This window comes from Accipiter gentilis, chromosome 15, assembly GCF_929443795.1.
Source record: "Accipiter gentilis chromosome 15, bAccGen1.1, whole genome shotgun sequence".
Lineage (NCBI taxonomy): Eukaryota > Metazoa > Chordata > Aves > Accipitriformes > Accipitridae > Astur > Astur gentilis.
The window spans coordinates 15,856,096-15,870,189 of record NC_064894.1 but is presented as its reverse complement, the minus strand read 5'-3'; the positions used below and the strand labels follow the sequence as shown (position 1 = coordinate 15,870,189).

The window sequence follows — 14,094 nt, the reverse complement described above, 5'->3', positions numbered from 1 at the left end:
TATTACACTTATATTTAACTTGAACTGGAGAATTTGGGAACTAGTGAGCCTGTTTATTTCATCGCCCTCCAAAGTCAGTTTTCCTGACTCATTTGATGCCTCTCATTTCCTATAACCTAGTAACTGCTTAGCATTTCAGATTACATTTTCTTCCTCAGTTTAAATGCCTTTGTCGTTTGCAGCATAAAGAATGTGCTATATTTTTATGCTGTATTGTTAGATACAGATTCCACAGTAGACCTAACAGAAACAGCAAAAGGTTATGCTTCATTAACAAAAACTGTGCAAAGTACTGTCCCAGTTTCTAGATCTGCAATTGTTTTATGAAGATCCTTTTTTTCAAGAATAAGCTTGTCCGTAGTGTTTTATTTACACAGTAGTTTCTGATACGTGAAAGTCTATTCTAAAAATAGAGAGATACCAGCTTTAACTGAGTGAATTCTTGCCAAATACAGTTCTTCATTGAGAAAAGTGTGTAAAAACAGCTAAGCAAATAAATAAAACTCAACCCTGTAAAGCACAGTAATACTTATGTGTATAAGGGAAGAAGTGGTGGATGGAGGCAAGAAAGGGAGGCCAAGACGACAAAAAAGCAAGTTTTTAAGACATCTTTTTTATTGCATAGGTGGTAAAGCTATGCCTTCCGGATTGATAATCTGTGGTTTCAGGAGTATATTTAAAATTGCATATGTTTGGATCCATTTTCCCTCCTTTGCGTTCAGTGTGTCATGTTGACTTACAAACTCCTTGGGACAGAGACTACATTTTAACACGTGTACAAACACTATCTGTTAGAATAGTTGCCCAGTTTTAATTAAGATTTCTGTTACTCCCAGACTGCGCGTTATTAATCATAATTAATTTTCAATGCTTTCTAATGAAAAAGGGATGTATTGGGAAACCATTAATATGGTGCCATGTTTTTCTCTCTTTAAAATTAGGTTTTACTCTCTTGGCTTTGGATATACCCAGCAAAGCCCTATCGGATCTCCAGCCACAGCCTGTTCTGTCAATGATGCAGCTGTTTGGATGGGATGACATGGTGTGGCCTCAGCTGGTGTCAAGATATCTAAGTCACCTAATTCAAAACAGGTGAAAAATTGTGACTGCTTGTTCTTCCAGTACCCTCTCATTCCTTCATTAGACTTGTGAAAAATGTTGCTTCAAACAGTAATATTTTATTAAGATGGTCCAAGTTCTCTGCAACTGTTAAAGTTCTAGGTTTCTTGAAATCATCTGGGACGTTTCACAGGGGATAGTGGGTGTTATTTGGGTTGGGTTGTTTGTTTGTTTTTATGTGTAAATAGCCTAAGATGCTCAAAATTTGTCAGGAAGATAGGTAAGCATGTTGAAAAAGTTGTCTTTCATATAGCTAACCGCTTGTTTTTTCCCAATGGAAACAGTGTTGTTACTAACAGATTTTGGAAAATGGGGACCTAGACAGTGTCTTCAGAGAAATACTTCCATGAAGAGCAATACTGCATCAAAGTGAAATACCTGAACCCATAACCTAGTTTGAATTTGCATAGCTATACTTATCCACCCCCTTCTATTGTTATTACACTTGGGCAAAGTTGTTACAGCTTGGCAAGGCAGCAGCCTCCTGCCCTGGCTGCATTTGAAGTTGAATAACGTAACTTTTTTTAAATTTCTTTATAACGTAAATTTTTTAAATTTCTAGTTAAAAGTACTGGTCTTATTTTTCCCCTACCAGTTACACTTAACACAAAAACTTAAATCTTATAAAAAGTCAAGATGAACATTATCACAGAAATCTGAAGATGCTATATAGTAAGTACTGCATGTTTAAATACCTTGACTTCTTTAAAGCAAAGAACTTCTGCAGGAAGCTGAGGAAGATGGGTTGGCCAGTATTGAAAGTATAAGGAGAATGACTGTAAGGAAATGCATGCATTAAAACTTTCTTTTTGACAAGCTTGGAACGTTTTCTGATTGCATATTAATGTTCATGTAGCTGAGGTTTCCGAGACCTGCTAAATGGATGTTTTAAATTAAATAGTAGGTTTAGAAAATTTATCACATTCCTGTGTTTTACATGCCAATGTTGAATTTTCGCAGAATCACAGAATTGTTTAGGTTGAAAGGGACTCTTGAGATCATGTAATCTAACTTGTCCAATGCTTCTGCTCAAGCAGGGTCAGTTAGAGCACATTGCCCACGACTCTGTCCAGTCAGAATTTTATAAACCTGAGAAATTTTATTTGCTTTAAGTAGGCCTCTATGAACCTATGATGAATGGTGGTGGTTGGTGTGGTGTTGTTTACCCCCCCCCTCCCCCCGCCTTGCCCTGCTTCTGAATCAGGCTTTGGAAGCAGGGGAGGTGAGAGATGAGAGAGAAGGAGGGAGTGTTTCTATGTCGGAATGCATTTGAAAGTGAAAAATGTTGCACATTTTTAGGGTACATATTGTACTAAGGAGGATAGCTGTAAATCAGGATATGGTAAAGACTATTTCAGTGTGATCAGCAAAGATGAGGCTATGGCCCTCTTGGAGGGAGATGTTAAAAGAGGTTGAATTTAGTTCTTCGTGTGTCAGTTTGGAACTCGGGAGAGGAGCATTCAGTCCTCTGATTTGCCGTATTTCTCTTGTATGATCTTTATAGGGTGAGTTTCATGCTAGGTCGCAGATACCTAGCTTCTGCTGAATGAAATAGGAGTTAAGCACATAAATACCCATTTATAAGTTGAATTTTGTTGCTCTTCAGGTGAAATAAGAAAAACATTTTGATGCCTAAACTGGAATTTTGGTATAATTTAGGTGCTTAAAGGCTAATTACCTTACCGGTTCCCCCAGTTAACACTTAAGTCAGTCATTGAAAGCAGTTACTGAAGTATTCATTAGCAATATTCATTAAGCACCTGACATTGTTATATATGTATCTGCAGATACATTGGTATGCTGGCTGAGGTAACGTTTACTGTATTTGGAACCGAGGCCAAAGTATTCATGTTTCCAAGTGCTTGGGAGCACGATTGCATTAGCAAGTGCAGAGCATGCACACATGGCTAGTACTGAGTTCTCTATATAGCCCTGCTGCCGTAATTTCATCTACAAATGCAGTTAGTATTGATGATAGTTAGCTGGTGTACATTAGTTGAGAAGTTAGAGCACTTGTGCAGGTATTTGGAAAACCCAAGTGGGTCTTGCACTCCGAGGGAATTCAAACCTTTATTTCCAAATACTGCCTTAGAAAGGAATGAGAGGACCTTGCCCTCCTCTGGCAGGTTGTGCCATGGACTAACTGAAAATGTCAGGTTTGTGGATCCATACTGAGAGAACTAGCAGGAGAAAGCATGACTCCAGAGTTGAGTAATGGATATCTGTCTTTTGCTTACGTGTGTGTATGTTCTCACTCTTTCTGGTTCTCTGTCATGTGTTCTTACTCTCTCTGCTTTTCTGAATCTCCCCCCTGCTGGAAGCATAGGACAGAAAGCACTCACAGAGAGGAACATATTTTTGCCCCTAAGGTGTTGGGGTTGCAATTGCCCAGCCTCAAGGAGAATTGTCTGTTTCCCCTATCAGTTGCCTCAAGGCCAACAAGGTAAAAACTGAAGTATCTGAGACTAAGTGAAGGTATGTCCCTAGCTCATCAACAGAGCTGTAAAGTGCTCAGATTTCCTTGTGAAAGGACAATGAGTACCTAAGACAAGACTTTTTTTGGTGGAATTATACAGAGGTATCATACTCTAAACAGTGTCATTTTATTATATGCTAATAAGACAGCACATTTTTTGTAGCATGCTTCACGTACTTATTTACCTTAGGCAGTTGTAGAGCAAAAGTTGTCAAAGTATCTAGGTGCTGGGATCTTAAGACGTCATGGTTACTGCGCTCTGGTAATATTCACATGAAACATTCTCAGTTAAAAAGTAAAAAGATTATTTTGTTGCTGATGCTTTTCTATACCGTGCAAGCTCTGCCTGGTCTCTTTTAAGATTGAAGCTTGTTCTGCATATCAGCTATTTCAATATCAGTAATAAAGGTTCTGATGGACAAGCTGTGCCCTTGGGAACACACACACAAGCTTTGGCATTTCTTCTGCAGTAGTGCCTAAAAGTTCCTCTCCAGATCCGTGTTGTGCAGTGTGTGATGCCATTATAACCTCTTTAAACTAATTTGAGCATGTGTATAAGCTCACTGGTTTAAAAGGACCACTTGCCATGCTTCTAGCAGGTAGTTATTGTTCTTTCCTTTCTTGAGAGGAATATGCTCCTAATCCTTCAGTTCTGGGAAGATGCCTAAGTGGACTACCTATCAGCAAGCAAGAGAAACAAGAGTGAGACTACAGCAGAAAGTGTTTTCGTGAGCTGTTGGGGCCAAGTAGACCCGCTGTGTACATCAAGATTACATAAGGCTGGAATTGTTAATATGTTACTGCAAAGAGCATTAAGTCCATAGGCATCCTGCTTTTTTCTCTTTTGGTACTGGAATTTAATTTTCATTTTTTATATTTTTATTTGCTTGCATTTGGTGTCCGTATTTTGTCAATAGTACTTCAGCAGGGATGTTCAGACAAAATATACAGTTGTCATTGGTTTTTAACTAAATGAAACAGAAAGAAGACTTTACTAATGTTGTTTAGTGAGAAACAGAATCCAGTTAGGTTTCCATCTGGACCTGTGTTGACTTTCTGTTGCACGCATGAGTAAAAAGTCAGTAGAAAATAAGTAGATTTATATGTACATATATCAAGAAAAGAGTACAAGCATTTTTCATTGAAGTTGAATCACCTAGGACTGACCAGGGAGGAAATCTCTCAAATAAAAAGGTGTAACTATTTTCAAGAAATTTCACTGACCTGAAGCACACATGGAGCTCATCCGATAGGAATTGGAAACAGGGTGTAGAACAGACCCACTGTCCGTTAGCAAGGAGTATCTGCAGAATTAATGGTGCGGGGCTGATATGGTTGGGAAAAACTGCTTACAGCAGCTACTCATAATGGTAAGGCAAATAAAACTTTGGGAATACTGAACAATGGATTACAGGGATTGTGCATTGAGTGTTGATGGTGCCGTTGACTCTGGCCTGACACCTGGCTGGCAGAACAGTAGCAAGTATTTGGTTGAAAGTATATACAGCAAGTTTGCTGTGTGGGGGAATGTATATACTTGTGTGTGTATACATACATAAAATGCATATGTCTGTAAGTGTACATCAAGTATAGCGCTCTCCTTTCTCATCTCCAAAGTGCCTTTTTATGCTTCCCTTTTTGATCTGTTACTAACATGACATATCTTTATTTGCTAAAGCAGACCTTCTCTTCTCCATCTTTTATGTAGTTAGAACTAAGCAGACTTCAGAGTAGCGTGGGGCACCCGAGCTAGCTTTACGTGAAAGGCTGGAGTAGCTTAAGCAGTGTCAATATGAAGTTCCAGGTTGATTCAGATAAACTATTCCCAGCATTGTACATCATCAATTTAGATAATACTGTCAAATTATCCATTGTTAGAATAAGGTATTTCCCTTTGTGTGAATTTTTCCCCCCCTGTTTTGTTTTATGTAGCAAAAACATATGTATATGTGTTTATATGCTTTTATATTACTATGCATGGCATTACCAAATTTTTCACGTTCTCTGTATTTGGGCATCAGGATATTGTGAGCAAAGTCTGCAGAGTACCGGACTCTGCAGGAATGCCAGTTGGCTTTTCTGTTACTTTATTTCTAATTGTTTCTGTGCACTGTTTCTATGTGTCTACAGCTAAATGAGACACTCTGCCACCTTTTTGCATACTTTTATTAGATCTCTTTACCTTTTTCTTCCTCTTCTACCTATGCAGTGCACTGTGTGAAGCTTTTTCTCGTATGGGATATACATCCTATGAAGCTTTGACAGTACGTTCTTGGTTTCGATGCATTTTGCAAATGTTCATAGATCAACCAAGTGGTATGCTGGCCAAGACAGATGCTGAGCGAACAGTTGGTAAGTGTTCACATTTCCCTAATGTTTGCAGTAACGATTCTATACTGCAAAACTGGCAAACGTTTTGAGCTAATTACAAAATGTATTTTTGTTTGTATTCCTTTACTTTTACCTAATTACAAAATGTGTTTCTTTATGCTGCTTGTGCTATTTATTGATAGTTTGCCTGCTCTGCATATGACAAATTTATCACAAACAAAGATAAAAGAGCTTGTTTCCTTGGAAGCAAAGAACAAAAACTTGCTCCCAAGGAGACAAGCTATTTTTCCCCCATGGAGAAACTGCTCTGAAAAAAAGTGAAAATCTGAAGTAAATAGTCAGAAAACATGCTGTGCATGCCCTAAAAGAAAAAAAAAAAAAAAAAAGGGAAAAAATCCAGTTGCAAGTAATTCTTCCCTTTTCTGTATTGGATATTTTATGGATATTTAGAGCCGTGCTTCATCACTTCTATAAAACACTGCAGTTCTAATTATTTGTAGAACACATCTTCTAGCAACTATTTTTCATACACATTTTGTAGATTTTGAAGAAAACTACTAGTAAAATAAGACTTGGTTATACATAGGTAATACTCTTCATTCTCATATATCTGTATTAGAAACATAACTAGTTTAGACACACTTTCTTTGTCTAGAGAGATGGTTGCAGTTGGTTGCAGAATCCTTGTATTTTAGATATTTTAAAATCATGTTTCATTTTATGATTTTGGGACTAAAGTAAATCGAAAATTTTAACTGTATACTATATTTACTGCTGTGCTCTCTTGTAAACAATCAGGGAAAGCCTATATGGAGCAGCTGACTGAAATGACAAGACTGATTTTTAAACTCTCAGAAGTAGAAAACATTCTTTCAAAGGCTCATGTTGAAGAGTCAGTTTTCAAGCAAGACCCTAAAAACGCTCTTGTCCAATTCATTAAGGTACTGTACATTTGCATTAGCTTCATAGGACAATTTCAGGGAAAAGGAAGTATGTACCAGATTTTGTTTGGTGTATGAAAAGAAATTACTCATACAACCCTTGTGAGAGACTTAGTAAGTTTATTTGTATTTATTTATTTTAATTTTTCTGTTTTCTCAGGCTGTTGGTAGAACTTACAGTGGCCTGCAGACACTCCCTGACAAATCTGCCATGGTAGCAAAGACTCTGGAGTATTTAGGTGATGTATTAAAGTATGTAAAACCTTACCTGAAGGTAAAAGGACCTCCAGAAGGTCTGCAGCTTACATATTGGATCATAGGTAATTATTTTACAACCTCTTTTCTTTTAGAAAATAATTTTAAGGAGTCAGTAAAATGTGACTTGTAATCCTGTTAGGTTTTGGGTGGTTTTTTTCTATATACTGTCTATCTTACTGGTTTAAAAAAGCAAAGCTACCAAGATGTTAGTTAGATACTTAATTCTCTTGCACTGTTTTTCATTGTTTTTTATCCTGATGCCTAACCTCCTTGTATTTGTTTTTGTTTTGGTTTTTTTTTTTAAATTCCCCCTGCAAATCAGTGTTTTCAAAAGTAACATGTTTTAATGTCTTTTACCACTGAAAATGACCTGTTTTACCTAAAGAAAACCAGAAACAGTGACAAGCTAGAGAAGCAGTGTGTCCTGGTTTCAGCTGGGATAGACTTAATTATCATCCTAGTAGCTGGTACAGTGCTGTGTTTCGAGTTCAGTATGAGAAGAATGTTGATAACACACTGATGTTTTCAGTTGTTGCTCAGTAGTGTTTAGACTAAAGTCAAGGGTTTTTCAGCTTCTCATGCCCAGCCAGCAAGAAGGCTGGAGGGGCACAAGAAGTTGGCACAGGACACAGCCCAACAGGGCAGCTGACCCAAACTGGCCAACGGTGTATTCCATACCATGGGACGTCATGCCCAGTATATAAACTGGGGGAGTGGGGGTGGGGGGATCGCCGCTGGGGGACTGGCGGGGTGTCAGTCGGCGGGTGGTGAGCAACTGCCCTGCGCATCATTTTACATTCCAATCCTTTTATTACTACTGTTGTCATTTTATTAGTGTTATTGTTATCATTATTAGTTTCTTCTTTTCTGTTCTATTAAACCGTTCTTATCTCAACCCACGAGTTTTACTTCTTTTCCCAATTTTCTCCCCCATCCCACTGGTTGGGGGGGAGTGAGTGAGCGGCTGCGTGGTGCTTAGTTGCTGGCTGGGGTTAAACCACGACACAGTGTTATGACATGGTGCATTGTATTTAATGGAGTTAGGACGGTGAAGAGGTTGGTTTAGGAATGTAATCTGCTTCCTTTTAGAACTTTACTAAAGCCCAAATTCTGGTATTTGTTCATTGAAGTGTGGAACCACTGATAAGATGGAAAAATATGCGTGCTGTTTATTATGAATGAATGTGCCAGTCTGACTCACTCACCTTTAAAAACAGAGTAAACCTTGTGTATCTTAAAGACAGAGGTAATGATTTGCATGTACACGCAGTGTACATCATGATTATAAGGACTACAGTGAAAAGCGTGACCACGATGCAGAAGGTGCATCAAATGTAATAGAATATGAATTTTGTAAAATACTTTACTTTTCTACTGCAAGATCTGCATATTTTGTTACACAAGACTTAGGTCAAATCAAATGTTTTTAGATATCCAGAGGTTGGGCTAGAGCCTTGTAAAGTAATTTTAGATTGGTATTTTCCTTTCTGTTCTTTGCAGCAGGAAATGATTAATCATCAGTCATGCTGTTGTGTGCGAGAAATTGTCCTTTCTTTTTAGTTAAGAAAACATAAAAAAGTTTAAAAGAAAAGAAATATTTTAAGTGTATTTCAATCACTCGCTCACATTCTGTGGGCTTGTTAAATTGTAATGACGAAGCAAGAAACTTAACAAGTCTAAACACCTCCTGTCTGTGGTCAGATTGTGTCTTTTACTGTCCCATACATCACAGCAGTGATAATAGAAGGAGTACTTTCAGCTGGAATGAGCATGTTTCTTTCAAAACAGGAAGCTTAGACAACATTATTAGAAGTATTGTTAAGTGATCGTTCTCTTTCTCTATGATTGATCATTGTGTTTTCTTTCACTCCACAAGATTAATGTTGTTTTGCGTTGTTTTTAGAGATGGTAATGAATGACTTTTATGGATTAGTAATATCTTGTAACAGCCTACTTTTGATCTTTCATTATTTTCAAAGTCTTAAACATATTTTTTCTTGGGATATTCCTGTATTTTCAACCCAGCAAACTACTTCTTGCTTCTAATTAAATATAAAGTTACGAATATTTGTGGGAACTACTATGTAGAAATCTTGGGGTTTCTAATCTGTATTTTGAGTATTAACACTCATGAGTATAGAGTTATTTTCTCAAGAAAAAGTACACCTCACCTGCAATAAAGATGTTTCTCAAAGTTAGGTGTTTACACATCAACACCTTTTTACATTTTTTTTTGCAACTCAAAAGGAAGGTTATAAACTGGCTCAAAGCTGTGCAAGTGATACATCAATGTGTTGAAAACAAGAAAGGTGTTCTCTGAGGCTCTCGTTTTGTCAACTGAGCCCACAAAGATCTGGAGAGACCATGCTGGTTTAACGGACTTGGCTGCCCCTCGTTCTTTTTAATCTGCTGAATTAGATGCATTAAATACAACTTGAAAGATATTTTCCTAACATTGAATTGCTATGTGAGTAGTTACTGATGTGGCCACAGTGGTGTTAGATAAATGTGAAGGGAAGGCAAAGGCAGTGTCTCTGCTAATTGTGATGAATGCATACAGTAAGGTAAATGTTTAAGTGCATGTGGGCTGATTGCAATAGTGTTATGTGTCAAGTTTAGTTAATTTTTCTGCATGGATGTGAGAGACTGTCCTTTCTTTAGCATTATGGTACTTTTACTAAAGCAGCTCCACTTGCCTAAGAACTTGTAATTGTAATGTATTGAGTCAATTTAGTACTTCCATTTTGCTCAACTGTAAATGGACTTTGAGTCATCTTGACTGGGCTTTTTCTAAGGGGATAACATGGAATGAGTACATGGGAGTGAGACATTTCAGTTGCTGTTGCTATTCTTGGATTATCTAATTTAACGTAATTGCCTCTTTAGGCTTTCTTTTTTTTTTTTTTTTTTTTTTTTTTTTTTTTTTTTTTTTTTTTTTTTTTCCTGAGTGTAAACTGTTTTGGGATTTCTTGATCTTTTTTTTTCAACAGGATGTCTGGTAAAGTTCTGGGCACCGATACTGGCTACTTCCAAAGCACAGCAACTGTTGTTCCGCATTGTGGATTGCTTACTGCTACCGCACTCTGTGCTCCAGCAGGACAAAGAGCTGCCTGTGGCTTTGCTGTCTGCCATTCAGGAAAGCCTACCTCTTTATCTTCAGGTAAAAAGCTGAACTCTATCAGCAGAAAAACCTATCTTCAGGAAAAGATTCATATTGCAGAGGATGTTTTCTTTTTCCCTAATCAAAACAAGCGTTGACTGAATTTAAAAGAAGCAGCAAGAGGAGTTTTTTCTTCTCGTAGAAGTAGAAGGAAAAATGCCACCCCATTGGCTTGCCTCTCGTTGCATGCAGCTATGCTGTGGTACACTCCAGAGCTGCTAGTCTAATAGCTGTGTGTAGAAAGCTTTTAGCCAACCTGCTGTTTACACTGGTCTCTGATGTGAGAGATTTCTGAAACAGTGGATCAAATAACCATGATATGTAGCAAGACACTTGTTGAGATGGCAGAGCAAACAAATGTTTTAAATCATCCGTGACTTGGCTAACTGTAGATTATTAAGGATGAGCTGCTCTCTCTCCATTGCTTTTAGGAACAAAAGACAATCCTCTGTGTATCATGGCACTGTTTTAATAGTTTGAGGATATGTTTTGCTGAACCAAGTTCCTGCTGTTTACGCTTACATGACTAAAGCTTTCTTGCCCGTTATTCCTCCTATTCTTCCCTCAGTTTACCTGTCACTCTTGAAACTCTGTAAGGCTTCTTGATGCTGTAGAAAGAGGCTAATAGCTGCCAGTGAGGAAAAGAATATATTTTTTTTAAAATAAGTTCACATGTTCGTCCTTGTAAATCCTTGGGTCTTTTTTGCTTACTTATTTTCTCTTCCCTTTTAAGTCTTCATTTTGATTGCAGGCTTAACTGATTACTTTACAGGATTGTATTGTGAAACAATGCAGTGGTGACATTGTAAGCATCTCTCAGATTTATTCCTTTCAAAAGTTGCATTGTGATCGATGGCATGTCATACGGAAGTGAATATGATTATATAATGATGTGCAGAATATGATTTGCTTTGCTGCTCTGTAGGTATTTTCAGAAGCTATATACACGTAGGACCATCTGGACACTGATACGACCACGGTGTGACTGGTTGCTAATTCGGTATTTTAGTTAGAGACCACTGTTTCTCTGTAGTCTGCACATACAGATGTAGCTTTAAGATGAAGCCACTCAAGTTGGTTTTGAAGTTCAAGTGTTGTGGACCCTTGTTTCCTGTTTTCTTTGTCAGTCTCTGACTTCCTGACCTCACTGTCGTACTCTTCAGCAGTCTGCTGCATAGTCCATGTGCTTTCTGGCTAAGCTAGATGATCTTATTGACCAAATAGGTTATCTTGGACAAATGCTGCTTCTAAAAAACAAGTAGTTCTTTAATTTGACAAACACTTTGGGGGACAGAAGACAGCGGAGACGACTTATTTTTCCTGTTTCAATATGGTACTTCTACATTTTATTAATTGTTTGTATTTACAAAGTTCCAAAATTTTTAAATGCTTCAAAATGCTTCATTCATTTCAAAATACTTCCTTCCCCTTTATTTGGGAAAGTGGAAAAATTCCAATTTAGAATCAACTCAAAATGAAAATATGTCAATATCAGGGTTTTTTTTAAAAAAAATTCTCTTAGGACTGCTTCTGAGCTCCTTTGAGATTGCATGGATTCTAGGCACTCTCTGACTTCTCAGGTTATTGTTTCACAGTTGGCTTAAGCCAAGTTGGTTTAAGGCTAAATTCATTCCCTTTCACTCCCATGTGCATTCCCATTTAATTTGCTTTAATCTGTCAATACCAATTTGTGAACTGACTCAACTAGTAACTAGCCCCACAAAACAAATGAACAAAAAAAAAAACCAAAACAAACCCAAATGGGCATATCAGAAAAGTGATAAAACAGTATATGTGGGAGGGAAAGCATGTAAATGTGGTGGGAGGAAAGATGGAGAAACAGAATCCTCTGGGAATAACCCCACCTTGACTACCTTAAACTGCTGGTGAAATGTGTGATCAGGCCTTCCTTGGGTGGCTGCCCTGTGTCTGGTGCCTGTTCGTAGAGGTGGAACAGTGGTATTTAGTGCCGGAGCCTTAATTCACCCTACTGTTTGACAAACATTGTTCTATAGGTCCATCCCTCTTAATATTCTAGCTTACAACTTAATCCTTTGGCAGTTACATGAAAATAAAGAAACAGGAATTTGGACACCATGCAAAATATCTTCTTATACATTTATTCATAGTCAAAGCATAAAAGCCCTTGAGTAGCATTTCTACTCAGAATCTTCTCTTCTTTTCTTGTTCTGAATTTTCCTCCTTCATCTCCTTCAGTGTGGGCTGCTACTTCTTTGTCGGGGGGGGGGACGACAGGGGGGACGGGACAACACGGGTACGGACGGGGATGGGACCAAAAAAACAACAAAAAAAACCAAAAACAAAAACAAACAACCAACCTCCTTAGATCTCAGAAAACGTCTTAGTTTGCAAGCAATGGTTTGCGAAACTTCCCTCTTTCCAGAGCTTTTAACAACTAAACTTAATGTGGTTTACTTGATCCTTTTGTGTGGGTTTTTGAAAGGATTTGAAATCAGTCTTAGTAGCAGGTAATTAATTTCTCATATTCATTGATACAGCAATCTTATGAAATCCTATAGAATTCCAGAATTGTATAGAAGAAGATTCCCCAAACGGTCACATACCCTGTGAAATGGTAATGCAACTGGCCACACAACTTGGGCAGCAGGCTTAAAACCAAGGACAACGTTGTCGTCACTGTGCTGTACTAAGAGAGGGCATCGCCTTTGTTTGTCACCCTATAATGGTGGAGGCCAATTTTTCATCTTTTAGGGCAACATACAAAGCTCCTTCTCTCCACACACCATAGTTCATTACTACCTTCACAATTCATCAAAACCGATGACTGTATCTCACCCTCCTTTACCACCCCAAACCTACAGGTTTATTTTTACTAGATCAAAATTACAGGCTTTGTTTAACTTTACACAAGCACAAATAATTGTCAAATGTGCTAATTAAGACTAGATGGTGCATTTCTCTCTCCTCAGTTCAGACTGACTTTATCTACTTGTTATGTTTGTGTTTACTGTATATATACATCTGGGCCATACAGCTGTGCCGTTTGACAGTTATTGGGCAGCTGGTCTGTCGTCCACTATACATGGAACTTATCTAGAAGTTAAGTCACTGATGCTGCCTTGTCAAAATAGCTTAGCTCTAACAACTTTTAAACTAGTATTTTTTTTCTTGCCTAAAGGATTACTGTCTGGATATTATTTCTTTCACTGTGCGGCATCTGTTAGGATAATATTTGATGACCTAAGAAAGATTTCGTTGGGATATAATATCAAAATTGTCCTCAGAGTTGTTTGAATGATGGACTTCAGAAAGTGAAGCATGAAGAACATGAATGAACAGCCATTTTATAATTTGATGGGACTGTTCTTAATTATGAGATAGTGAGGCATATAAAAATCTATCTTTAGATATTCTGTCATTTTAAAAAGAAGTTGAGTTGATTTGTGTGATAGTAGATTGCTGAAGCTTACCACAGGAAATTTGAGAGCAGTTGAGATTGCTCTTGGATGGATTTCTTGGAGAATGATTTGGAGAAATTTTGGTACACATTTACCAGTAATATGGGAAAGAACTGAAGCAGTGTACAAAACTTATTTTAGAGAATAAATACTAGTTTAAATATATCTTGCAGAATACAGTGTAGGTGCATGGAATAAGCATCATATATATAATGATGGGAAAGGTAAGATACCTTGCTTGCTTTATCAGCATTAATCCTGTCCAAACACAGGAGATGGTTGATTTCTATCTAAATGCAGGAGAGTGGTGAAAAAGCTTAATTCTAAGTAGTGCTTGGCACATACATTTTCCAGTGATTTTAATGGGCC

At 37.6% G+C, this 14,094-nt stretch overlaps 1 protein-coding gene across 2 annotated transcripts in view; it reads left to right on the top strand.

Moving 5' to 3' along the window:
- The window catches only part of MMS22L (MMS22 like, DNA repair protein), a 98,669-nt gene that overhangs the window by 71,310 nt on the left and 13,265 nt on the right, over positions 1-14,094 (top strand). For both annotated transcript variants that reach the window (XM_049817626.1, XM_049817627.1), the window contains 5 exons: positions 942-1,092; positions 5,805-5,947; positions 6,725-6,867; positions 7,028-7,187; positions 10,116-10,285. In XM_049817626.1, the coding sequence (XP_049673583.1) occupies positions 942-1,092; positions 5,805-5,947; positions 6,725-6,867; positions 7,028-7,187; positions 10,116-10,285 (767 nt within the window). The remainder of the gene's footprint in view (positions 1-941; positions 1,093-5,804; positions 5,948-6,724; positions 6,868-7,027; positions 7,188-10,115; positions 10,286-14,094) is intronic.